This window comes from Mixophyes fleayi, chromosome 3, assembly GCF_038048845.1.
Source record: "Mixophyes fleayi isolate aMixFle1 chromosome 3, aMixFle1.hap1, whole genome shotgun sequence".
NCBI lineage: Eukaryota > Metazoa > Chordata > Amphibia > Anura > Limnodynastidae > Mixophyes > Mixophyes fleayi.
Genome location: NC_134404.1, coordinates 74,868,960 through 74,896,598, shown reverse-complemented (window position 1 = coordinate 74,896,598; position 27,639 = coordinate 74,868,960). Strand labels below are relative to the sequence as shown.

Genomic DNA, 27,639 nt, shown 5'->3' with positions numbered 1-27,639 from the left:
TTGTACAAGTCCAGTATAGCAAACAACCAATTCAATAATGCAAAAATATCAGCTGATTTGTAGAGATCAGGTAATCAACTTTTCTCCCATTCATTTATCAGTTAGCGGTGTATATTTCTGTGATTTCCTTCAATTAAAAATAATATTGTTTATCCTATCCTGGACAGGAAATATGTCTATATAAACTAAACAGAAAATAGATTTCAAAATATTATAAAACATTACTTTAAGCAAGTACTGGCTTTGGTCAGTGTTTTCACATGGACAGTTATTAAAAGAGCCCAAGTTATACATAAAAATATTTTATTTTTAAAAGCAAGATATCCTTTGCATATGTGCATTCCATACGGGTCCCATACTGCTGCAAAGGGATGAATAAGGTAGTCTTGGTAATCAGGTCCCACATGATTTGATGCTGCCCTGTTGCAGCTAGTCTGGTGGGCCGCCCAGCGGTGCCATGACATCATTCACTGCACTGAGGGTGCTCGGGACCTCTGCTGTCCAAACATTCCCTCAATGCAGAATCTGCTCCTCTTACAGTAAGTGGATCCTCCAGCTTCTGCTTAAAAAGTTGGTTTGCTCATGTATTCTTCCATTGTCTGCAGAGTATAAAAATGTACTGTTATTAATATACTTATTTCATGCATTATAATCATTTAATATATTTCGCAGTCATTGGGAACCATTTTCCACCTGCTAACCTCCTGAAAAAAAAAACCTAGATGAAACACAATGCCATATTTGCAGGATTTGTATCTACTCATTATACAAATGAATGATGCTTATTTTATGATGGAAAGTTAAAGAGGAGAACTCCACCCAAGCATTCATTTTATAAAGCCTAACATGCAGTATATAAAATGTTCCCGTTTTGCCTGGAAACACCATTCCTCCTTTTCACTGGAGTTCAGACAGACAGGAACTGCTCTGTGTCAGCTCCCTTAGCTTGGTTGACGCCTTCAAAAATATCTGGCTACTAGTGCCGTTAAAATTTTAAATCGCCCCTTATTATCGCCACTTATATGTCAAGAAATTCTTAAACACACGTGTTATGAACATGGCACGGGCAGCACGGTGGCTAAGTGGTTAGCACTTCTGCCTTACAGCACTGGTGTCATGAGTTCAATTCCCGACCATGGCCTTATCTGTGATAAGTTTGTATGTTCGCCCCATGTTTGCGTGGGTTTCCTCCGGGTGCTCTGGTTTCCTCCCACACTCCAAAAACATACTGGTAGGTTAATTGGCTGCTAACAATTTGACCCTAGTCTGTCTGTGTGTGTGTGTGTCTGTATGTTAGGGAATTTAGACTGTAAGCCCAAATGGAGCAGGGACTGATGTGAGCGAGTTCTCTGTACATTGCTGTGGAGTTAGTGGCGGTATATAAATAACTGGTAATAATAATAATATTACTAGTTTGCAGAGTAACAACGGGAACCCTTGTATTACTATCATTTGGTGTCTTTACAGAAAATCACATACATACCAGGAGCTGGCTAGGCAGCGGGTCGTCTGACCCCCGAGCCAGTCCCAGGTGCGCTGCCTCTGGCCGGTTCACCTGCATGTTTTGCCTTTAAACTGCTCCCAGCAGGCCGCCGAGCAGATTCCCCCCCCAACCAGTACCTGATAAATACCTTCGAATCACACACATACAGTATATGCGTAAAAGTCATGTAATTTATTTTGAGTAACTCATATTAAATTATTTTATTATTGTGGAAAATCTGAAAATATTGGGTATTAAAAAACAATACTCAGAAAGGTACTATAAACAGGGGTAATATATGCATTGACCATCAGATAACTGTTTTTGAAATATCCTTGTATATGTATGTACTTTATAAGCTATGTACAGCCAGTTATTGTACACCACTTAACCTGTGTGAGATTTGTATTGCTGAGTTACATATGCATATTACTAAATGTGTCTGTCATGTCATCTATTATATGCAACTTATACTGTATTGTTTTTTGTTTTTTTTATTATGAAAATCTATAAAATTTTGGTTACACAAAATTTGACTATGCCCCTTTATTGCTAACAACGTTAATAATGACATTATTTTTATTCTGAAATTTTTCAACAATAACTTGTACTGTTCAAAGTAAAAAAATATATATGTGGCTGAACAGATACATTTCAATTGCCGGAGCAAGACATGTTGTGACCGGTAGTTCTCTGAGTAAAAGCAGCCTACACAGCCCAGTGATGAACGTAGCTTGACATACAAGTCTCCTAGCCTCAATTTGCACCAGACAAGACATATTCAATATGGATCCCTGGAAAAAGTATTTGTAAAGTTAAGAACTAAAACACAGGTAAACTAGTGGGTAGGTCGGCGGTTCCCAAACTGTGCGCCGCGGCTCCCAGGGGTGCCGCTGCGATGTCACTGGGGTGCCGCGGGCCAGACCTAGAAAAAAGAAAGAAAACAGGAACTTACCAATCCGCCGGGCGCCGGGACCCAGCAGACTCCTCTCTCCCGCAGCTGTCACTGAATATCGACGTCAGTAACAAGCTGCTGTGGGAGAGAGGAGTCTGCTGGGTCCCGGGGCCCGGTGGATTGGTAAGTTCCTGTTTTCTTTATTTTTTCTATGGCTGGCGCCTGGCACGGGGCATCGTAGCAGAGGAGGGGGACAGCGTGAGAGCGGGCAGAGGAGGGGGACAGCGTGAGAGCGGGCAGAGGAGGGGGACAGCGTGAGAGCGGGCAGAGGAGGGGGACAGCGTGAGAGCGGGCAGAGGAGGGGGACAGCGTGACAGAGGGCAGAGGAGGGGGCCAGCGTGACAGAGGGCAGAGGAGGGGGCCAGCGTGACAGAGGGCAGAGGAGGGGGCCAGCGTGACAGAGGGCAGAGGAGGGGGCCAGCGTGACAGAGGGCAGAGGAGGGGGCCAGCGTGACAGAGGGCAGAGGAGGGGGCCAGCGTGACAGAGGGGGCAACGTGAGAGAGGGCAGTGTGCCTGGATGCAGAGGGGCATTTTTGCATACAAAAATGTATTTCTGTCGTGACCTAAATACTTTTTACAATTTTTTGACCCAACTACTTCTAAAACAGGACTGCTCAGTAATTATTTTGGAGGGGTGCCTTGAAAAAATTTGGAGACTCTAAGGGTGCCGCGAACTGAAAAAGTTTGGGAACCACTGGGGTAGGTGGTAAATTATTTTATAATTGCATATTTATCTCAACTGGAGTTTCCTCCCTTTCATGGTCAACAGATTTTTAGGCTTGGGGTGGGTCCATTCACCAGTGATAATGTTTTTCCATATTCTTTTACTTCACCAATACGCATTTTAGATGTTTGTTTTTTTAGGGTGTTTTTTTTTTTAGAAGAGATATGGCTTTCTTTAGGAATCATATAAAAAATATATACCTCTTGTAACATGTCAGTGTCCTCAATGGCTTTCACCACAGACTCCTTGGAAGTCTCTTGGATTTCACCACCTATCAGAAACTCATCCAAGATGAAATATGCTTTCTCAAAGTTAAAAATTATGTCCAGCTCGCAGACCTAGGAACAACAGAAAGAAAATGTACAGCATTAAGTTATTTATACAATGTAGTTTACAGCCATATACTATATAATCTGGTGATAAGTGTGGCCTGCCTTTGTGTGACGGCAGGGCGATGTTCCGACATTTATGCAGATCCATGGACATTTAAATTCAGATTCCATTGAGCCACTTACAGAAAAACAAGTCACATGATATGTATTCACGGAATATTTATGCCAGCATTTTGATCTACATTGTTCCAGGGGAGCAACAAAATCAGTAAAAAGGAGACACAGTTAAAATTAGCATATATAATTAAAATATTTCAACTCCTGAACAAATCTCTGACATCCAGCACAACAATACAAGTAAGCAAACTAACTTTTCTCACTCTGAGGTATATTTACTAAATTGTGGTTTTAAAAAAAAGTGGAGATGTTACCTATAGCAACCAATCAAATTCTAGCTAGGGATGTGCACCGCCACTTTTGGTGTCTCGTGTTTTGTGTTTTGGATTCGGATTTGTTTCGTAAAACACCTGACGAAAGGTTTTGGTTCGGATTTAAGGTTTTGGATTTATTTTGAAAAAAACATAAAAAGTGTTAAAATCAAGTTTTTTTGGTTTATTTTCACTCATACGCTATTATTAACCTCAATAACATTCATTAACAATCATTTCCACTAATTCCCAGTCTATTCTGAACACCTCACAATATTGTTTTTAGTCCAAAACGTTTCACCGAGGTAGCTTTCTGGACTGCATAGTGCAGTGGTCCCGGTACCCAATTTGATACCGGGGCCACAATATAATAATAAAACCCTCAACTGGTCTGAATTCCAGGGAACAGATGGCGGACACCGGATGGACGTCTAAAACCAACATAGCAGTTAAGGGCGCAGTTCCTCTTTTTTGTGACTGCACAAACAATTAACGTAGTAATAGAAATGACAGTTTTTTTTTGTTTTAAATAGAGAAAGAAAGAAGGTAGTACTAGAAATGGCAGTTATTCGAATCCCCAGGAGAGTCTAAGTGGGGTGAGCCACAGAGAGATTATTTCCCTCAGTTTCTCTAACAGGTTGTCAGTGTTGTGCCTCTTCTTAAAACCTGTGATACATAACTACACACACTCGGCAAAGCTTTTACAAATTATCTGCGGCACAGGAGAGTACCACTGGACTGTACTTTAATAGCAGTACCTATTATTTTTGGGTACAGCAACAGTGAATGATCGTAGTTAGACTTTTAAATAGCAGTACAAGCTAGATTTTTTAAAATTTTGTAATATTTTTTTCCAATTATTTTTGGAAAATTTTTTATTTTTTTTTTAAATTAATTTTTTATAATTTTTTTTATAAAAATAAATTAGTTTTTTTTGAACTTTTGGATAACTTGGAAATAACAATGCCCTTAGCAGAACAGACCACAGGACACAGGAAATACAGAAAGAAAGAAGGTAGCAATAGAAATGGCAGTTCCTCTTTTTTGGAACTGCACAAACAGTGATGAAAATGAAGGTGGAGCTGGTGGCATGTCACGGTCCTCTTCAGAGGACAATCTCCTGACCAGCAGGTCTTTGCACCGCTGTAGAATTGTGTCCGCCGGAAACAGAGACACAACATACGCTTTAAACAGAGGATCGAGAACGGTGGCCAGAATGTATTCCTCTGACTTTAAAAGAGTGACCACCCTCGGATCCTGGCAAAGCGTACGAAGGGCTACATCCACAAGAGCTACATGCTTGGTGGAATCGCAATGGTGTACCAGCTCCTCCCTCACTTTCTCCAGCTGCTTCTGCAAAAGCCTGATCAGGGGAATCACCTGACTCAAGCTGGCAGTGTCGGAACTGACTTCTCGTGTGGCAAGTTCAAATGGCTGCAGAACCTTGCACAACACGGAAATCATTCTCCAGTGCGCTTGACTCAGGCGCATCCCCACTCCTTTTCCTATGTCGTAGGTGGCTGTGTAGGCTTGAGTGGCCTTTTGATGCTCCTCCATCCTCTGCAGCATATAGAGGGTGGAGTTCTAGCATGTCACTACCTCTAGTTAATTTAGATTGCAAGGCTTGTAAATACTTTGAAGATAAAAAAAGCAGGCTGCACAGACTGTGGAGCTAGAAAGTGAAATTAAATGGACCACATTACTTTGGTGGCTATCTACCCCCCCCCCCCCCCCGCCCGCCCTACACTTGTAGTTGAATATAAAAAAAGCAGCTTGCATAGACTGTAGAACCAGAAATTCAAATATACAAAGAAATGGACAAAGGCAGCTTGGTATCTGTCTGCATCAGATCCCCTCTCCACTAGGAGTAAAATAGAAAACTATTCAGCCGTTATATAATCTAGAATAGAAATAGAAATTGAGAAATGCAATTTGGTATCTGTCTGCATCATAATCATCAACATCCTCCTCAGCGCCAGCTACATCAATATCCTCCTCCCGGTGTACAACATTCACACCTTCATTAGCCAAATCTGTAACTGGACTGTGGGTGATCCTTCCAGCATATGCAGAGGGCGTGCTGTAATTGGTGGAAGGAGCCACCTCTTCCCGTACAGTGATGGGAAGGTCAGGCTTCGCAAACACCAACACCCTTGGACTCGCCTTGGGGATTTGTGATAATTTCTCTTTAGAAGGCAGAGTTGTTTGCTGTGTTTTTGCTGACAGCATAACTCTTAAATTTTTTGTAGGGGGGGGGGGGGGGAGAGAGGAGGGCTTCGTTCCTTGGGTGAAGCTGAACCACTAGTCATGAACACGGGCCAGGGCCTAATCCGTTCCTTGCCACTGCGTGTCGTAAATGACATATTGGCAACTTTACGTTTCTCCTCAGATGATTTTAAGTTTCTCTTTTTGCTACTTTTACTGAACTTGGGATTTTTGGATTTTACATGCCCTGTACTAGGAGATTGGGCATCGGGCTTGCCAGACGACGTTGATGGCATTTCATCGTCTATGTCATGACTAGTGGCAGCAGCTTCAGCATTAGGAGGAAGTGGGTCTTGATCTTTCCCTACTTTATCCTCCAAATTTTTGTTCTGCATTATATGTAGCACAAGAGAGTGTACCCCGAAGCCACACACACTCGGCAAAGCCTTTAAAAATTATATGCGGCACAGGAGAGTACCACTGGACTGGAGTTATACAGCAGTACCACTGGACTTATACTGCAGAATGAGTGAACTTTGTAATATAGCAGTACCACTGGACTTATACTGCAGGATTGTTTTGGGATATTTTTTTTTTTTTTTTATAATTTGGGAATAATGGGGAAATAACAATGCCCTTAGAAGGACAAAGCACAGGACACAGCACCACTGGACTGAGCAGAACACAGAGCACAGCACAGAACTGAACAGCACGAGATATAGCAGGACAGAGGACCACCTAACACACCCTCCCTCTACCCTGATCAATGCCCGAGTGAAGATGGCGGCGACTAGCGGGGAATTTATAGGATCCGAGTATCGCGAGATCCGACAGCGGGATTATGACTCAGAGCCTCGGTTTCAGTTTTGCAATTGGCGGGAATACCCGGATCTGTCTCGGATCCGGCTCGGATCCGCAACGTTCGGGTGGGCTCGGATTTCAGAAATCCGAGTGCGCTCATCTCTAATTCTAGCTGTCATTTATTTAGTACATTCTACAAAATGACATCTAGAATCTGATTAGTTGCTATAGGCAATATCTCCACTTTTTCAAACCCCCAGTTTAGTAAATATGCCCCCAAGTTTTTTTGCTTTGCTAAATTCAATGTTTCCACATATGACCCTGAACATGACTCTTGTTAAATACAATCCAAAACTTTCTAGACACACAGGGAAATCAAATCTCTACTGATATATATCAAACCAAAATGAATTGATTGTTCTATTAATATTTCATCCCAGGTATGGTTTAAAATTTACTTTACCATAATTTAATAAAACTGGGACATTCATGATTATGCCATATTGCTGATGGATTCTCTGCATCTCAGTCCCTTTATTATGGAAGACTGAAAACGTTACTGGTACATATGATGCAGTGGAACCCCCATCATACAGGCACAAGTGAGTGGAGATTGTGAAATGTGGCCCTAACTGTGTTTCCGCCCACAAAAAACATACTGGCAAGTTAATAAGCTTGAATGATGTAGGTACGAATGCGATTGATTCACTATTCTCTGTACAACGCTGTATAATTTGGTTGTGCTACGTAGATAAAGGATATTAAATTAATAACGATTTATAGTCGAATTTTATGTGATTTATTGAATTTTATGTGATTTAAAAAATTATTTATCATCAAGAGTAACAAAAAAAGGGAGAGCAATTTAATTTACTCCTGTCCTCTGTTTGTAGATCAAGTATCATTGTTATTGTTACCTATCACTATGAAATCATTTGTTACCATGACAATTTGTTTCCTAGCAGATGCCATCTCCTGTATACTACCACAAAGCTGCATGTCTGTGTGACGGTTGTATTAATTTAACCCTTTCTTGGTGCATGGTGTACTGCAATCCTCTGGCCTTCTTTCTCCTATCTGGGGATGTTGGAGAGATCTATACGAGATACTCATTGCAACTTTTGCTTTTGCTAAATAAATTGCTTGTGCTTTGGAACCACACAAATTGCATAGACAATACTTATTGGAAAACTATGGAATTACTTTAATAACACTGAAAAAAGATGACAAGCTTACTGGGCTGAAATAAATCAACACACACACACACACACACACACACAACCAGTATACACACTTGTAAAAGTCAAAACAGACAATGTGTGCGCCATTGGAGGAGATTTTCAATAGTAATATACACAACACACAGAAAAGAAAGAATTTGGAGGGTGGAACAGGAGATTTGGGTCCATAAGTTGGGACTGTGCACATATACCCACAAAAGGGTTCCCATTTGTCCCAGCATGATCCCAACATGTAATGTTTTACTTACACTTACATTCCAATAGCACAGCACAAATGGTTATTTTTTCTTTTATAAATGAACACTAGGCAACAGTCCTGTCATTTTTGCTACAACTTTCAGGTTAAAAAAGCTATATGGTTCAGAGGAAAACAGCATCAAAGTAGAAATAACTGTAGCTTGTAAAGGGGCATTAATAAATCTATAGACGAACAGTTACACTTGTGTCAGTTGGCATAAGCTTTACAAAGCATTCTTGTACACTGGGGGATAGAGTTTTGTACTCTGCATGTAAACTACATTACAGATGACATTGCTTTTATCATCTATACCCATATTAACAGAATAATTTGGAGCAGGTTCATATAAGGGTTTTAGATCAGAAGCCGAGGGATTTTACAACCAGAGCAAACTTTGTTTTAAAATAATGGGAGCTGTAGTGACGGTAATGTAAACTTGGCTGTACGTGTCATTTCTTACATTTCCAAAGTATTTATCCAGTAGCTCCACGAGCCGATGGACGACCTCCAGAGTAAGCAGCTCATTATCCTGATCATCAATGGCGCAGCAGAAGTACAGGCTAGCGTACCTAGCGAAGAGAAAGAGCACTGTGTTATATACCCAACTCTCTGCATGTACATGGTTACTCTCATGTCTTAGATATGCATTGTTGAAATGTTCTTGCTCAATATTACTGCCAGGCAAGCATTTCACCTTGTTTTATGGTAATTTGCCCAACAGAAATATAGTTAAACTAACTTTGATTAAACATTTATACAATGAAAATAAAACTAAGGGATTGCAGCCAGTACCTATAAATTAATATTTAATGGGAGACCATGTACTGTAATTCTGCTGTTTTCAAAGCCACCATCATGTTTTTTTTTTCCCCAGACCAAACCTTTCAGCTAATATAATTAGTGTACACAGAACTACAAACATCAAGTTCAGCTAACCAGTAATAATGTTTTTATAAGCCTGGGCCACTAATATGCCAGACACCCACTGGCATTTAATTGTTGCACCTGACTTGCATTTTTAACCCCAGTCTATTCAATGCGTTCATAACCATGTTTGTTTGCATTTGTGCCCACATGTTGTTGTGTCCTGGTATGTTTTTTTTGGATGTTATTGGTTCCATTTCCATGTGTTTAAACTATTTAGACACATGTGAAGAAGTTAATTCATGTATGGGAACACATTATGTACATAGCCACTAGTGTTTAAGTGGTTTAACGAGCACTTACGTGCCATACTTTTCCAATCAATTTCAATGACCCATGTCGAAGTCGTATAATTGGATGAACGAAAGTATATTGGTTAATATTGTTTTATTGGCCGATTGCACTCAGTATGCCACGTGTACGGCGATCGCACGGTAAAATACGCACGCACACACTCGCATTACAACATTTAGTTATCTATATAATTAATAATGGTTCCGTTACACTGTAATTTATGAGCAGATAGTATTTGGTTTATTATTAGTGTGTATATATATGTGTATATATATATATATATATATATATATATATATATATATATATATATATATATATATATATATACACATACCGTATATACTCGTGTATAAGCCGAGTTTTTCAGCACATTTTTTGTGCTGAAAAAAGCCCTCCTCGGCTTATACACGAGTGAACTCCTGTTCTCCAGTCCCTCAGCTTTTAACTTCCACAGTGGAACGTATGTGTGTTCCACTGACAGGAAGTTCGGCATTTGGAACGCAAACTTGCGTTCCAAATGCCGAACTTCCTGTCTGTGGAACGCACATGCGTTCCACTGCGGAGGTAAGTAAAAGGCTGAACTCCTCCTCCTGATCACTTATTGCACTGCTTCAAGCTGATGACCTTTCAGCAACAATAGCATGAAATGTAACTGGCGCAATGAGGAGACATGGAACTGGGGCATTGACTTGCAGTCTATTTGCACATTGGACCCTTAATTGTGGACACTCATTATAAAAATCTAGCGATCCCAACAGCGCAGTGGAGGAGACCCCGGGGGAGGAAAACTCCATGATTCTGGTAAGGTGCAGCAACTTTAGTAGCCCGCCACAACCAATCAGCATTCAATGACAGAGAGGTTTTAATCACTACAGCATCAATTTGCTTATTTTTTTTATATTTCAGGCGCTGGTAGCAATGGTTGCTAAAAACAGGAACTAAAATGTTAGTTTAGTTAACATATTCAGGGAGATCTTCGACTCCAATTTTCCCAACCTATCTGCCATGTCCTGCTGGATCCACCAGAACCTGTAAGATATTAGTTCCCCTCCATCACTTACACATGTCTCCTGTTTACCAGTAGCTGCTGCATTTCCCACCCTAGGCTTATACTCGAGTCAATAAGTTTTCCCAGGTTTTTTAGGTAAAATTAGGTGCCTCGGCTTATACTCGGGTCGACTTATACTCAAGTATATACGGTAATGATTATATGTACACTTCAGTGATAGTCAAGGTTCAGGTTATAGGAAAGGTATCATGCCTAGTATCATTAAAACCCTAATCATCAGCAGCTGTCCGGTTCCATCGCCAAAGAGATCGCATATTGCATACTCTAGTTATTGATGTTAGGGAATAAACCTTTGTATGATGCTGGCTATGAAATGCTAATTGTAACTGGAGCGTTAGCGGGAAGAAAGGAGCTCATCCCCTGGAGAGATGACCCCCACCTTTGGATTCCTTAGATTGAATCAGCCTATGACCTGTTTAGCCTGGACCCATCTGATGGCTGGACCTTTAGAAGCAAGCCACGTCATTTGCATTGTTCTCTGTAACACTGACTGTATATATGATCATAGCTGTGCACCCAGCTCTCAGTCTTCACTGATCACAGTATTCTAACAGATATACTGTCCACCGGGTCCCGTGGGTGCGCAGCGAGCGCATGCGATAGCAGCGGTATGTATTTATCTTTTGGTATTGGCTGTACTGTACTGTATCAGAAAATAATAATGTATTGAATTGTTGACCATTTACATCTGCTAAAATAAATCACTTTGTGCGTTAGAAACACAATACAATCGCCTATGCAATGCTTATTTGAAAACGATAGAATTACTTTAATACCCATTTATTAATATACATTATTCATTTCGATAGAATTATGCACTACATGCAAAAACCCCACTGAAATGAATGACCTACAGAAATAAATAGGCCATAGACATTAATGAACCTGCACAGCAATGATAATGGTTTCCAGGAATACCCTCCCTTGCCAGCCATTAATATAGCAGCCTGTGTGTCAAACCTCTTGAGATTGGCCGAGTGGCTGAATAGAGTCCCGGTCAATTGAGTTTACCCTTATTCTGCGGAGGGGTTAATAGTCAAGCAGTTTGTGTTGTCCATTATGGAGAAGGAGAATTTTCTGTGGATTCTACTTTGGATTAAAAGAATCTGGTTTAGCTTTCCCTTTTGGATTACAAATTAATAACATTTCCCTTTGGATAAAAAAAACTGCAAGACTTCCCATTGAATTATAGGGTTGTAATAAAAAGTAGTGAAGGGTATCCGAGAGTATTTTATTTAAAAAAAATGTGTGTTTTTCATTTTTTTATACTATATGTGTATAATAGGAGGGGTCTTCGGGAGCCCTTAACATTACACTGGGACCACTGGGGTGGCAAACATGAAATGATCAGCAGGGAATTGCGAATTAACAATGGATTAAGGACAGAATCTTTCAGCAACAATCAGTATGAATGGACACGATGGATAGACTGGGAGTGTATACATGGAAGTCTAACTAATACAGCCATTGTAAAACTGATGGAAACAAATGAAAGGAGTAAACCAGAAAGTAGCCAGACCCTGACTTGTTTGAACAGTAAGCAATATAACAGGGTCAAATCTAACAGGCATTCGGGCAGGCCAGTCAATACCAGGGGGTACATTTATCAAGCTGCAGGTTTGAAAAAAGTGGAGATGTTGCCTATAACAACCAATCAGATTCTAGCTGTCATTTTGTAGAATGTACTAATTAAATGATAACTAGAATCTGATTGGTTGCTAGAGGAAACATCTCCACTTTTTCAAACCTGCATACTGATAAATTTACCTCCTGGGGTCAAAAATAAACCAGACACAGACAAATAAGTATAACAGACAAGTCAGTGGCAGTCCCAACTTACATGAGGAACTCCAACAGAGTAAACCAAAGATGACAGTACAGGACCAGGAAGTGTCGCAGCAACAGCAGAAAAAAAACAGACATGAACAGGGAATCATAATAAGCAATACACAGACATAGTAACAGAAGGCTGCACACCAGGACAAGAACTAGGAACAAGACTAGGACTAGAAGTACACAATACAGATACAGGAGAGGGAAGAAAAAAAAAAAAAAAAAAAAGAGAAGAGAGGAGGGATAGATATACACAAATTTGACTTACTAATGGAGCTACTCCCATTCATTCCAGTAACCCATTCATTTTGAGGTAGACTATTAAAGACTATAAGTCTTTATGTGGCCTCCCCCATCTGATATTTAAACTAGGTGGAATTTCAGCTCTCTCTTCCTTCACCCCAGTCCATTTCAAAACCTTCTGCCATCCTGTCCACCTTCTCTCCCGTCACAGACTTGGAGGTCCTCTCACTCCTCCCCATCAACCTGTTCTCTCGACCTTGCTACCTGCTGGCTCCTCCACTTTCTCTCCTCTAACACTTGCAGTCACCAAACCCACCTTTTAAACCTGTCCCTCTCTACCAGCATCTTCCCTTCTGCCTTCAAACACGCGCTCATCACTCCCATTATCAAGAACCCATCTCTTGCCTCTGCTTCTCTCTGTCACTGCATATTCCTACCAGTCGGCCAGTCTACAACCATTTAATGCACTCTTACCACTCACTTTCTCCTTGATCTGTTACAATCAGGCTTCCACCTTGTCCACTTTATGGAGACTGCCATCACCAAGGGGACAAAGGATCTACTCTTGGCTAAGTCAAAGGGCCACTCCTCCCTGCTCTTGCTCTTTGACCTATATGCCACTTTTGACACAGCTGACCATCTACTCCTCCTTGACATCCTTTGCTCTCCTGGTCTTCGTGGAACTGTCCTTTCCTGGTTTACTGCCTACCTTTCTGACCATTCCTTGCATACTTATTCCTCTGGTGCCAGCTCGCTTTATTTTAAATCTATCAGTTGGGGTCCTCCAAGGCTCTGCTCTTGGCCCATTACTTTCTCTCTGTACACATTTTCCCTTGGTCAACTCCTCCACTCCATCAGCCTAAATTATTATCTCTATGCTGATGACACTCTAATCTACTTTTCTTCCCCTCTCTACCATCTTCTCCTGGAGTGTTGGACACTACATCAAGCTCAACATATCCAAAATCGAGCTCATCATCACTCCACCACCCAGTGTAACATCCCCTCCTGCTACCTCTTAAGGTTGATGGGGTTGCCATCTCCTCTGAACCCATGCGTATTGGCTGGGGGTCATCATTGACTCCATCCTCAATTTCACAATTTCACATCTAGTACCTTTCCCAATACTGTCTCCTGCACTTTCACAACATTGCCAGATTCGCCCCCCTGTCCTCTCCCTGAATGCCACCTAGACCATCATCCATGCTCTTGCCATCTCCTGCCTTGATTATTGCAATCTTCTTCTCTGTTTTGTTTGACAAATGTCTCCCCACGAAATCTGTCACGAATACATGAATGTTACATCACAAATAATCTGCCTCTCCCAACATTCCTCTTCCACTGTGCCCCTCACAAAGTCCTCAATTGGCTCCCCAATTCGTCCAGAATACAATTCAAGATTCTTACACTCACTCCTAAAGCCCTCTAACTCCTCCCCCCTCCAATATCTTCAAACTTTTCAAGAAATAGTCCCCTACTCACCCACTAAGTTCTGTCAATGATCTTTGCCTCTCCTATCACCACTTTACACTCCTGTCTTCGTTACTTTGCCTGCATTGCTCTTCACATTTGGAACTCCCTGCCCTACCTGTCCAGATTCGCTCTCAACTCAGAATCTTTTAAGCACTCCCACAAAACTCACCTTTTTAAACACATGCCTACGCCGACCAATCATATGACAGTTCCCTGCTCATGCTCCACCTGCCCCTTCCACTCCTTTCCCTTCACCAGTCATCTCAGTTTAAAAGTTTGGCCCTTTCTACCTCCTATGTCCTCATCCTCTGTAATGTTTCCTTTGTTCTAGCTTGGTCTTATGTAGTTGCTTTCTTTGCTGTCTCTTGTATTGAATTTTACTGGTTCTATTGTTTCTCTTGCCCCTCACTCATCTGTACTTTGTTTTGTTTATTTTTTGTTAATTGTGCAGTGCTGCAGATTCTGTGGCTCCATATAGATAAAATAAGGCAGCATACAAGTGGTGATCAACAGGATCAGAGTCCAATTTGGACACACAAATAAGTGGCCAAACTGGATGAGATCTGGCTGAGTGCCTGGATCACTTTCGGCATGGCAGAAGCCCGTTAGTGCAGTGCAGTTGGAAGATGACCTGTCAGAAGATACCAACAGCAGACATCTTCTGACTGCATTTACCAACATCCTACATAAATGATATGATATGTATTTGGAATTGCAGTTACAAAGCCACACACACACTAATTGGCTGATATCTGCTTCTATATTGCTTTTGTTCAGCCAGCATTAGATAGATAAAATCTTCTCTCATTTTCCATAACTCAAAATAGATTTGCCCTTTTTAATAGCACCATTTAGGTCCTTCCTGGCAGTTTAAGAAATTCTTTTTGATCCCATATTTTACAACATGTGCAACACGACGTGCTCTTTCCTCAGCATGAAGTATTCAATAAGTTTCTGAATACCTGTCACATGGGAGCATTTATGTTGTAGAAACACTGTATGTTGACACAACTCAAGCAATGCTTACAGCAACATAACAGATTGTTTGATGTACTTTACAATAAATCAACATCCTTTCAGTAACACTGATGGATGAAATTATTAAGACCACTAACATAACAATAACAAGAATAACATGGACTACTCAAGATTGTCACAATATGTACCTTTAAAGCTACACTGTGTGCAGACTTCTGAAAACGGTCTACTTACCACCCATGGATAACACTCCAAACAGTCATGTAAAAATGGTGCTGATGCAGACAGTACCGTAAATACAGAAAATATTTATCTATAGATTGTTCCCATTTACAGGTGACAAGCACACTCTAAGTAGAATAAAAGAAGGCCAGTGGTGTAGGAACACTCTACCTTTTGTATACAAGTTTTAGATCCTTCCAATCCAAAAAGCTGCTTGTCTTTGGACTCCGAGTGAGAATGATGTGCATCAGTTCCCGTGTTATCTTGCGTTTTTCCTTCTCAGGCAGTGCAACATACCATTTCTCCAGTCGCAACTTCCCTTGCCGGCTGAACAGCAGGAGGAATCGAATCTTCAAGAGAGCAAAGATCATCTCAAATCAGGATCATAGAAGATTTGATGTACAGTACAATGTAATATTTTGTAGTGTTCTAGTTTTGATTACCCATGCCTCAGATTTAGTCACATAATGGTGTTAGAAAAATCCCCATAAAATGATGTGATTTTCTGTTCTAAGATTGAAACTGGACTTTATGAATCATCAGCCTTTGTCATGTATTCCGCACTAAACTAAATGATGGGGACATTAAGACTGTCTACATATAAACATAATTAGCAATCATCTTTCACAGCGTTTACACAAACAGAGTGAGGAAGAATTATCATTATCTTATAATATATTACCTACAAACACGAGAAACTTCCATTTTACATATTACTTAATTAGAAATTGTAATACAACTGCTGCACACAAAACTAAATACAAACAAAAACATTCAAAAGCAAAGACTATTTCACCTTTGCTATACAAAAGAAATAACCACTATTTACCACTTTATTTTCCAGTCTATTTTGTTATGTATATTTTAGCACATTTTTCAGATTCTGTTTTTTTCCCCCATGGTCTTTTATTTAGTTATATAAAACCAATAAAACAACTTCACATAAGATATAACACTGAAAGTGTATAGCATCTATAGAAAATATTTGTTCCTAAATCAATGACTCCCTACAATTCTGAAAGCTGTGTGTATGCATGTTTTCAGCAGTATCTCTTGCCCCTCCTACAGGTCAGGAGTAAATGCCGTATTATCGTGATGACCTACACAACATTACCTCTCTGATACGGATTGGATGATTGCAACACTGTTTATTTGCTGTTTAGGAGGTATGTGATAAGTTTGTCTTTGTTCACTACCTTTCACGCATGCGTCTCAGTAGCAAGCACAATAAACAAATTCTAATCATTGAAGATTTAGTTTCAATATGCATTTAGTTAGATATTTTAAAATAGATAAAAAAATAAATAAATTCTGGATTATATTGAAAAACATTATAGATAAATTTGTTTTTGTTTTAGTTGATTTGTTATTATATCGTTATCGTTTTAATGTATGATGATAGAAGTTATAATTCAGAAAAGCCACGTACGTGCGTTCTGATGTGAATTTATTGTAAACTCACTTCTATTAAACATAATGGGAGTGGTCACAAAAAAAATACTTCTGCCTGGATGTGTGTCTACGCTTACAGAAAGTACACACTGTTTACACGGAATGTATGTCCACCCCTATTTACATTGCAACGTGTATACAAGAAATGTTGGGTTTGAATACGCGCAGAAATACGCAAGAGATACGTACTCTTTTTAAACACATAAAATATGCATATTTTATAGTCAGACCTGAATCAGGCCCAGAATCTACACATGGGGTCGCGTCCTGTAGTTGAATAGATCTGATAGAAAATATAGACTTTAATTATTAACATAATGACTTGCAAGTTATGTTATAGGGCCCAAGGTTATTTATAGCGAGTCCCCAAGATCCTCTTTTGAAACACTACTGTATAATACCAGATCCTAAGTTAGGTATTGATCATATGTTCAACAAGTACCGAATACCTTTACAACCATGTTTTAATAAAAAGTATATTTACTTTGCAACCAACAGTGAAGTAACTAAAAGATACATTATTTATAACTGAGACATGGATCCCAAAGAAAAGTACCTCCAGTTCAGTTCATACAACCGGACACCATAGAACTATTATTCAACTTCTGTACAGGTGTCCCAACCCCATTGGGTCTCAGTAATATGAGATATGGTTTAGGTACTGCAGGTTAAAGTTGCCTATAAATTGGTAAACTGGCTCCTTGGTACTACTTCTGATTGCCTGGATCATATGAAGGCCAATTACGAAGGACAATTAATGACAACACATCTCATTGCCAGTTGTTTTGGTACACCACAAACTGGAATTTGGTCCAAATCCCTGTATGCACAGGCAACATAATTAGCATCTGCCAACAATTCCTAGTTGAATTTTTTACTGTACTGTTATGTGGGGGAAATCCAATATAATTCCAGAATACACTGAAAATACAATGAAAGTATTTAAAGGTATGCCATTGCCATAACCTTAAAATTAACCTATTTACTTTACACTTTAAAATGTATGGTGTTCACACTGTAAACCATGTCCAACAATGTAACCTACTAAACATAACACAGCCTCTATGTCAAGCTGAAGGAAATTGTTCCTTTCAATCAAAACACAAACAGAACTTTTTTTTACAAGTGCACAACCTTATTCTAAGTGTTTAGAATCCTAAGAAATTACTGCACACATAGAAGCTTCAAGTGAAATGTTTATATTTGCAACATGATATTATCGCCTGTATTTTAGTACAAACACTCCTAAACACAATATTGCCAGTGACTTTTGTGACCTAGGCAACAAAGTCAGCCAAAGGAGAAATTGCAGGTAGTAGTTCTTATTATCAAATACAAAGAAATACTTTAAATAACAACTTAGCACATTTATAAACAATATACATGGATTTTGGATGTCAAATGTGAACAGTGCAGGCAACATTGTTAAATGTCAAAAATAATACCATTGTGGATTTTCATCCTTGAAACTTGTAGTTTCTCAGTTCTCAGTGCAGTAAGAGGTTCCAGTTTTAAAACAAAACATAATTCGGATTTTTGTATTTTTTCATTTTACAGAAACCCAAATTCAACAGGGCAAAAATAATCTAGCTCCCAGTTCCCATTCCTAATATATATTCCTGCTTCAGCTCACCTGGCATGAAAATTGCCCTAAAAATTCCATCAGTATCTACCACTTATTCAAGTAGATGAGTTAATATTATCTACTTTGCAACATTATTCATCGCATGCATGTTCTTTCTATGTAAGAGCACACCAATAGAAAGCTGCATATACAGGACAAGGAATATATCATTAAATACATTAATTAAAAAAAACACAGACAAACACACACTCAGAGCCGGATTAACAATAGGGCTAAAGGAGCTACAGCCCAGGGGCCCAGGCAGCTGGGGGGCCCGCCGGCATTCATCGGGTCGGGGGCTCCGACTGTCACCTGTTCAAAGAGAATGGCAGGCAGCCAACAGCAAATTTTATGCTGTTAGCTGCCTGCTGTCACTGTCGGACTTACGCAGCGCACAGTAATCTCCTTACTGAGGAGATCTCGTGAGACTGAGGCTATGAGTCATAGCCAGGGCCGGATTAAGGGAATGGAGGCCCCTGGGCTAAGGGGGCCTTCATTCCCCCGTGAGGGCCCCCCCCCCCCCCGTGATCCAAGCTGCCCGCGCCCCCCCCCCCCTTCCCCCGACACTTACCTCCTTCTCCTGCGTGCTGTACGCTCTTTACTGAGGAGATCTCGTGAGAGTGAGACTCATGAGATCTCCTCAGTAAGGAGATTACAGCGCGCCGGGGAAGGACCGCAGTGAAAGTGCTCAGCAGCATTGATCGCGCCGGGGGCGCCCACGAACGATCAATACTGCTGCTGAGCACTTTCAAGGGCCCCCTGGATGCCATAGGCCCCTGGGCTGTAGCCCAGTTAGCCCTATGGTTAATACGGCCCTGGTCATAGCCTCATTCTCACGAGATGTCCTCAGTAAGGAGAATACTGCGCAACGCGTAAGTGCTACAGGGAATGGAACAACGGAAGGAGGGAACGCCCATGGGGGGGGGGGGGGGGGGGTTGGGGCCTCATGGCTGGGGGGGGTCTCACAGTACCCTTAGCCCGGGGGCCTCCCTTCCCTTAATTCGGCCCTGCACACACTACACAGTCAAGTACCTGAATCATTTTCATACATTAAATATCAGTCTGTTATGGATAATATCTATTTGTTCTCAAAAATTTCAGTGACAAGTGGACACCCCACACTTCTGAACTCTTCACTTATGGCTAATGAAATATAATTTGACATTTTATCTTCCACCTGTGATTACATTAGTCACCAACATTTTATTAACACACTAAAGTCATTAACAACAGGCAATTATATGGTGCATGGTGTATTTCTTTTTGATTGGAACACACAAGCAGGAGCACAGCAGGTGTTACTGCATCACCAAACAAGCTACATGGGCTTTTGTTCTGTGCATTTCTTGCATTCTGTAAGGGACTGTAAAATAATGGAAAAATTGGTTCTTAATAGGTAGCCCTCATTGTGTGGTAATTTAGCTATGAAGAGCTATATAATAAAGGGTATTGCAAATGCACCACAATAAAACTATTCACTGTTTGCAGGGACAAACCGCATGTATGGAAGTACATGAAAATTAGAGATGGTCACTGACCCCCGTGTTTTGGTTTTGGATTCGGTTTTGGATCTGGATTACCGTCGTGTTTTGGTTTTGGTTTTGCAAAACCGCCATTGCGTGTTTTGGTTTTGGTTTTGGTTTTGTTTGGTTTGGTTTTGCTATTTTTTGGGAAAATCCATGTTTTTGGGCCTAAATTAACCCAATTTAGTGCTCCAACTGTTTTAGAGACAAGTAATCTAATTGTTGAGGTAATAAATCATCCAAAAAAACAGTTTAATTCTTCGTTGGTAGGCCTATTCTACACACAAAACAGATTGTCTTCCTCTCCATCTATGCATATTGGCAATGCAGCCATCGTCTTTGAATGTATATTACACCCTACACTTATAGTTAAATATGTAAAGAAATGGAAAAAGCCAGTTTGGTTTCTGTCTCTCAAGGCCCCCCTCCACTTGTATAAAATACCAAAAAATTCAGCCATTATAGACTGTACAATATTAATTGACATGGAGAAAGCCAGTTTGGTTTCTGTCTCTCTAAGCCCCCCTCCACTTGTATAAAATACTAAAAAATTCAGCCATTATAGACTGTACAATATTAATTGACATGGAGAAAGACAGTTTGGGGTCACTCTGTCTCTCTAGGCCCCCCTCCACTTGTATAAAATACCAAAAAATTCAGCCATTATAGACTGTACAATATTAATTGACATGGAAAAAGCCAGTTTGGTTTCTGTCTCTCTAGGCCCCCCTCCACTTGTATAAAATACCCAAAAATTCAGCCATTATAGACTGTACAATATTATGAAAAATGGACAAAGCCAGTTTAGGGTCACTCTGTCTATGACACCCTACCCTTAAGGATAAATTGCCCTAACAGCAGCCTTTCAAGATGGTATGTGATATGGAAATGCCACAAGTCCCTTTCCTCTTTGGGGGTAGATTGCACCCTACACTTACATAGAAAGTTTTAAAAAGATGTTATCGGCATCATCTTCAGCTTAATCCTCACCCTCATCAGTGTGTACGTCATCATCACAGACTATCAATTCATCGCCGCTTGAATCCGCCATTAGAGAACAGTCAGTGCTTGGATGTCTTGGATGGTGAAGGCCTTCCTCGTGGAAGATGTAGTTCATTTTTATAAACATCATTTTCTCCACATTTTTGAGAAGTAACCTTCTACGGCGATCACTGACTAAGTTCCCTGCTGTGCTGAACACTCGTTCAGAGTACACACTGGAGGGTGGGCAGCTTAGGTATTGCAAAGCAAGTTTGTACATGGGTTTCCAAATGGCCTGCTTTTCTTCCCAGTAAGGAAAGGGACTGTCTGACATTTCCATATCAACTACCTCTTGAAAGTAATCCTCCACCATCCTTTGCATGTTTATACTCATATTGGATGGAGTTATGGGCAAAGTGACACATTTTTTTGAAAAATCCTTCAAACCAGCCCAGATGTTAAATTGTTCTGGTCTGCCCCCTGTGTCTTCCCTGCTTCTTTTTTGGAAATTTAATTTTTTACGAGCAACAGCTTGAGAAAGTGAAGGAGGACACGTCGTCAAGCCGAGGCCCAGTTCAGCGGCCAACTTGCTGAGCAATAGCTCCTTGCAAAAGTTCACATCTCGCTCATTTGCAAGTAAAGACTCAATGTAGGTTTTAAACCTTGGATCAAGCACAGTGGCCAAAACGTACTGATCCGAGTTCAAGATCTTAATAACTCGAGGATCATTGTGAAGCGAATTAAGTACTTGATCGACAAGGCCAACATACTTTGCTGAATTGCTTGCTTTCAGCTCCTCCTTCATTTTCTCAAGCTGCTTTTCCAATAGTCTAATTAAAGGAATGACTTGGCTCAAACTAGCAGAGTCTGCACTGACCTCACATGTCACAACTTCAAATGGTTTCAGCACCTTGCACAGCACTGAAAGGATTCCCCACTGTGCAAGAGTGAAATACATCCCCCCTCCTTTCCCAATGTCATGACTTGTGCAATATGCTTGGATGGCTTTGCGCTGTTCCTCCATCCTCTGAAGCATGTACAGGGTGGAATTCCACCGAGTTACCACCTCTTGCTTAAGTTGGTGGCAGGGCAAGTTAAACTGCTCTTGGAGCTGCTGTAATCTCCTACATGCTGTGGCTGAATGCCTGAAATGGCCTGAAATTTTACGGGCCACCGAAAGCATCTCCTGCACCTCACGGTTATTTCGTAGGAAGCTCTGCACCACCAAGTTGATGGTGTGAGCAAAACAGGGAATATGTTGGAAATCACCCAGCTGTAATGCTCGCACTATATTGTTGGCGTTATCTGAAATGACATACCCTGGGGAGAGTCCGAGTGGTATAAGCCATGCATCAATCACATCTCTCAGTTTGCGTAACAAATTGTCAGCCGTATGCCTGTTAGTGAAGCCGGTGATACAAAGAGTGGCCTGCCTGTGACAAATGTTACGTAGTGGTGTACATGCTGCTGCTGTTCCTGCTGGTGAAGGTGAATGACCAACCCAGTGGGCTGTCACAGTCATATAGTCTTTGGTTTGGCCACTTCCACTTGTCCACATATCTGTGGTTAAGTGAACAGTGGGCAGAATGGCATTTTTCAGCGCAATCTCTACATTTTTACACACTTTTTGGTATAGTTGTGGAATAGCTTTACGGGAGAAATGGTGTCGCGATGGAATTCTGTAACGCGGACACAAAACCTCAATTAACTGTGAAAAACCAGCTGCGTTTATTGTGGAGATTGGACGCAGATCTAACACTAACATTGCAGCCATGGCGTCTGTGATTCGCTTGGCGACTGGGTGACTGCTGTCATATTTGCTTCCCCTCGCAAATGATTGTTTCACAGTTAATTGCTGAAATGTAGGACTGCTCATTTTATTCACCTGCCTCTGGGATGACGATTCACCCCCAGCAGCAGCAACAGCAGCAGCAGGACTAACGCTTTCTTCAGAGGAATCAATAATAGTGCCGGAGTCATCCAGCCTTAAGTGGGATGCCGGGCTAACTCCGAGCGCTACTGAGGATATTGATGAGGATGGTGTGGTGGGTGTATTTTGTAGCCGTCGGTATGTCGGTGAGCGGAGGGTCTTAGCTGATGAGGGAGTGCTTGTATTCTTTTGGGAAGAACTTTCAGCTTTTCCCAACACTTTGCCATGAACTCTCGTTAAATGGCGTAACATAGACGAGGTTCCAAGATGGTTAAGGTCCCTCCCTCGACTGACTGTGGCTTCACATACACTACAAATGGCTATACAATTGTTGTCTGGATTTGGGTAGAAATAATTCCACACATAAGTGGATTTTTTTGTTTTATGCCCAGGCATGACAATGGCCTTTTTCTTGTCACGTGCCAGAACTGCTGCCACTGGTGCAGGACTTACACAAACAACCTCATCCTCATCAACATCCTCATTAGCGCCCTCGTCGCCTACACAAATCTCCCCCTCATCCTCTTCTAATTCCAAAGTGGCATCCTCAATTTGGGTATCACCGGCTACACTCGGGCTATTAAGGCACACATCAGCAGAATGCTCACGATTAGACATCCCACTGTTGGATGGACTCTCCACAGGGATTGTTGTCATTTGTGAATCAGAGCAAATATTCTCCTGTAATGCCTCACTGTTATCTTGCAGCTCAGCTTTGACGCGTAACAGTAGTTGTGCACCAATTGTAGGCTGGGTAACTTTTTGGGATCTGCCACTAATAGCCAAAGGTGAAGGCCTCATTCTCTCTTTGCCACTGCGTGTGTAGAATGGCATGCTTGCAATTTTTTTTTTATCGTCACTTAACTTTTGCTCAGTTACACTTCTTTTTCGCTTCAATACAGTAAATTTTTTTTTGGTTTTTGTTTTTTGCACTAATTTGAAAACACTCTGTTGTTTGACATCGCCTTGGCCAGATGACGTACTGGGAACACTAACATCAGGACTGGTGACAGAACCTGGTTGCTCATTTAGATCATATGTGGACTGCTTTGAATCCATTCTGAGCGCAAACCACTGGGGAGTGCTAAAAATTATTTAGTAGATTCTGCTGACAGTTATGACTTTTGACAGCCAGAAATATTAATGCACAATTAGGGAGGACACCCCAAAAACACTGAGGAGTGCTACAAATTATTTAGTAGATACTGCTGACAGATATGACTTTTGACAGCCAGAAATATTAATGCACAATTAGGGAGGACACCCCAAAAACACTGAGGAGTGCTAAAAATTATTTAGTAGATTCTGCTGACAGTTATGACTTTTGACAGCCAGAAATATTAATGCACAATTAGGGAGGACACCCCAAAAGCACTGAGGAGTGCTACAAATTATTTAGTAGATACTGCTGACAGATATGACTTTTGACAGCCAGAAATATTAATGCACAATTAGGGAGGACACCCCAAAAACACTGAGGAGTGCTAAAAATTATTTAGTAGATACTGCTGACAGATATGACTTTTGACAGCCAGAAATATTAATGCACAATTAGGGAGGACACCCCAAAAACACTGAGGAGTGCTAAAAATTATTTAGTAGATACTGCTGACAGATATGACTTTTGACAGCCAGAAATATTAATGCACAATTAGGGAGGACACCCCAAAAACACTGAGGAGTGCTAAAAATTATTTAGTAGATACTGCTGACAGATATGACTTTTGACAGCCAGAAATATTAATGCACAATTATGGGGGACACCCCAAAAGCGCTGGGGAGTGCCAAATATGAAGAAAAAATAATAAACCTCTATCCTCCTCTCTGCACTAGCGATTTTGGTTAGAGCAATTGCAAGAACAATATTGTATTCTCTGTCCCTGCTCTAATTAGCCTATGACTACACCCTGCTCTCTCCCTCTGTCAAATGGCGATGGATTGCTGTGGAGGCGTGTATTTATAAAGTTGAAGTATCGCGAGAACCGAGTCCCGAGATCCGACGACGTCACAATGACGTTCGGCCTCGATTTGGATTCGGAATGGGCGGGAGAGTACCGAGCTGCTCAGCTCGGTACTCAGATACCCAAAGTTCGGGTGGGTTCGGTTCTCGGAGAACCGGACCCGCCCATCTCTAATGAAAATGCATCCTGCTTGTGTGCAATCAATGAGTAATATTGCTTGATATTTGCACTGTTTTAGATGAAAATTTCTCATCATGTCTCTGCACAATAGTGGCATAGCATAGCTTATTATACTAGACTAGTGTCATGTTGGCATCTTGGACCAAGACATAGAATGAAAATATAAAATATTTTATCAGCTCTGGTCTGGATAATGTTCCCTAATCTACGACAATGCATTTTTTGTATTTTGGAACTGTAGATAATACATAAAGGTGTATTGAGAAGATGTCTTCTCAGAAGTTCTCCTATATACAAAACTCCACATGGCAAATTGTATTTAAGGAAAAAAACAAATAAAATGTACATGGCATTCTGCACATAGGAGAATGCTGGAATACACAACAGTTTTAAAGACACATTGATTAAATTTTTTGCACAGTTCAGAGATTTGCTCTTCAATAGAGTTCAGTGCAGCTAGCCAGTTTACAGACATAACAAATAGCCGACATTACATTTTACATGTAGGAAGGTTAATGCTGTATGTTAAGCTGGGTACACACTAAAGGTTTTTCACCCTATTATCATGCCAATCTTATGATATATGACTGTTATGTCTGATATCGTATTAGTGTGTACGCTCCCACAATCATATTTTACTAAACCAATACACATCATACCGTTTGATTTGATTTTATTAGCCGACTAAAAATCACTATAAATGAAGGAACAATGCCGGGCAAATTCTGAAGTATGTACGCACTCACAACCAGCAGGGTAGGCAAGTCTCCATAGCGTTTACAGTAACCATCTTTTCAGCCAATGGTTAAGGCAGATGAGGAGCACAGATCTGAAGGTAAATCGTGTAAAAGTATATAAGTGTATAAGCATGAATCTGCATGCTGATTGAGACTTTCAGTCATTGGTAAAATCGTTAATGATATCACATTGGCAGAATTTTTCTGAAGTGTGTACCCAGCTTTACTCTGCATACAAGAGACATGTTAATCATCAACTAATGGTCAAACTTATTTCCCCAGACATCTAAAGTTGAATGTAAACGAAGCAATATATGTATCACTGTACACACTGTGTACTAGACAGGGTGAGACAATAATGTAAACAGGAAAGTATTCATATTTAAAAAATCAGTAACACAGTCATAGCATAAAATGAGCTAAACAAAAGTATAAAGACTTTTCACAGAAAAACTATTATTTTGGAACACTTATAGCTGTTGTTCTGTGTTAAATGGGCTGGAAAGCCTTAACTCTTATAACATGAACAAGAGCCTTCCATAAATGTTATTTTTGGATCATGGAATTGCAAAGAGGTTTCCAGTATCCAAGTACAAATTTACTTACAAATCCTGAACAGTTCTTTGGTATAGTTGTCTGCTGACATGAGAGCCACAGTGAGAAAACAAAACTACATAGCCATTTTGTACAGCCTTGTGTCACACACCAGGTCAGTCAATGACCACAATAAACTTAGAAACAATAGATGGCGTATTCCTGAGCAACTAAGAAGTTCAATTTTCCTAAGGTTTCGTAATAACCATAAAAAAAAAAAATCACTGTTGCACTGCAATTTGAAAAAGCTATGACGACAAAAGGTTGTCATGAAGTACTGTGACATCCTTAAACAACTAAAATATGTTGTTAAAATAGCAAGAGTGCAATTAACACAGGAAAGAGTATCAGATTATCAGCAAGCATATAGAAGAGTACAAAGGACACATATACCGTATATGGTACAAAAATGATATGGTAAATTGCACAATAGGAGCACCTAGTTGAAACCTCCCACAAGACAGGTCTTATTACTGCAAGCAGTGAGGTGAACAATTCTACCATGGCGATGTTACATTTGACATCCATGATGCTACTAACTACAAATTAAGGAAAAGACACTATTGAGGAGTCAAATTACCAGATAACTGTAACCTAAAAATTGCTGCAAGAGTAATTTACCTCATTACAAGGTTTACTTTACATCAGGCTCAATGTGACATAACATGACTGAAGGAGTGTTGGCTGTAAAGAGTGTTCCTAGAAGCCTTATAAAACACAATTATAGGCAGACTTGTAAAATGTTATGGCCTCCTCTGACCTATTTGCTATGAAATGATTGACTGATGTGTAAGATGCTGATGCTGTAATATTTGTACGAGTAGGGCACTGGTTATAAGCCCAGAAAGCTAAAATTTTAATTAGGCAGTAAAATCAGCACTTGTGACCCTGAAATACCCGACTACATGTGACAGCCAGGTATGGCCAGGTATGGTGACAAGTGAGCGGTGTGCCTGCTCCATGCCCAGAGTCACAGTCTGTCAGGTGACTGCGTCAGTCGGTCTAGCTGTGTATACACCGGGCACTGAAATGACTGTCAGATATCACCACTGTGACTACACCGTCAGCCCTCCTGTCTCCCTGTATGTCCCCCCAGTTCTCTCCTTACCATCTCTGTTCCGGCGGAAAAGGAAGACACAGGTGACAGCGACACAGGTGAGACTGGAATAGCCACTTTACCGGCGGCGCCCCGCCCACTCGCAGTGCGCCC

At 40.7% G+C, this 27,639-nt stretch overlaps 1 protein-coding gene and 1 long non-coding RNA gene across 2 annotated transcripts in view; one reads left to right on the top strand and one right to left on the bottom strand.

Moving 5' to 3' along the window:
• The window catches only part of LOC142143738 (uncharacterized), a 713,023-nt gene that overhangs the window by 98,844 nt on the left and 586,540 nt on the right, over positions 1–27,639 (top strand). The gene's annotated exons all lie outside the window — the stretch shown is intronic.
• On the bottom strand, positions 287–27,639 carry AP1S3 (adaptor related protein complex 1 subunit sigma 3). Its single transcript, XM_075201843.1, has 5 exons — positions 27,538–27,639; positions 15,619–15,797; positions 8,869–8,977; positions 3,364–3,501; positions 287–599 (listed from the first exon to the last, which is right to left on the bottom strand). Exons 1-5 carry the CDS (start codon positions 27,538–27,540, stop codon positions 564–566), a joined length of 465 nt encoding a protein of 154 aa, XP_075057944.1. The 5' UTR covers positions 27,541–27,639; the 3' UTR covers positions 287–563.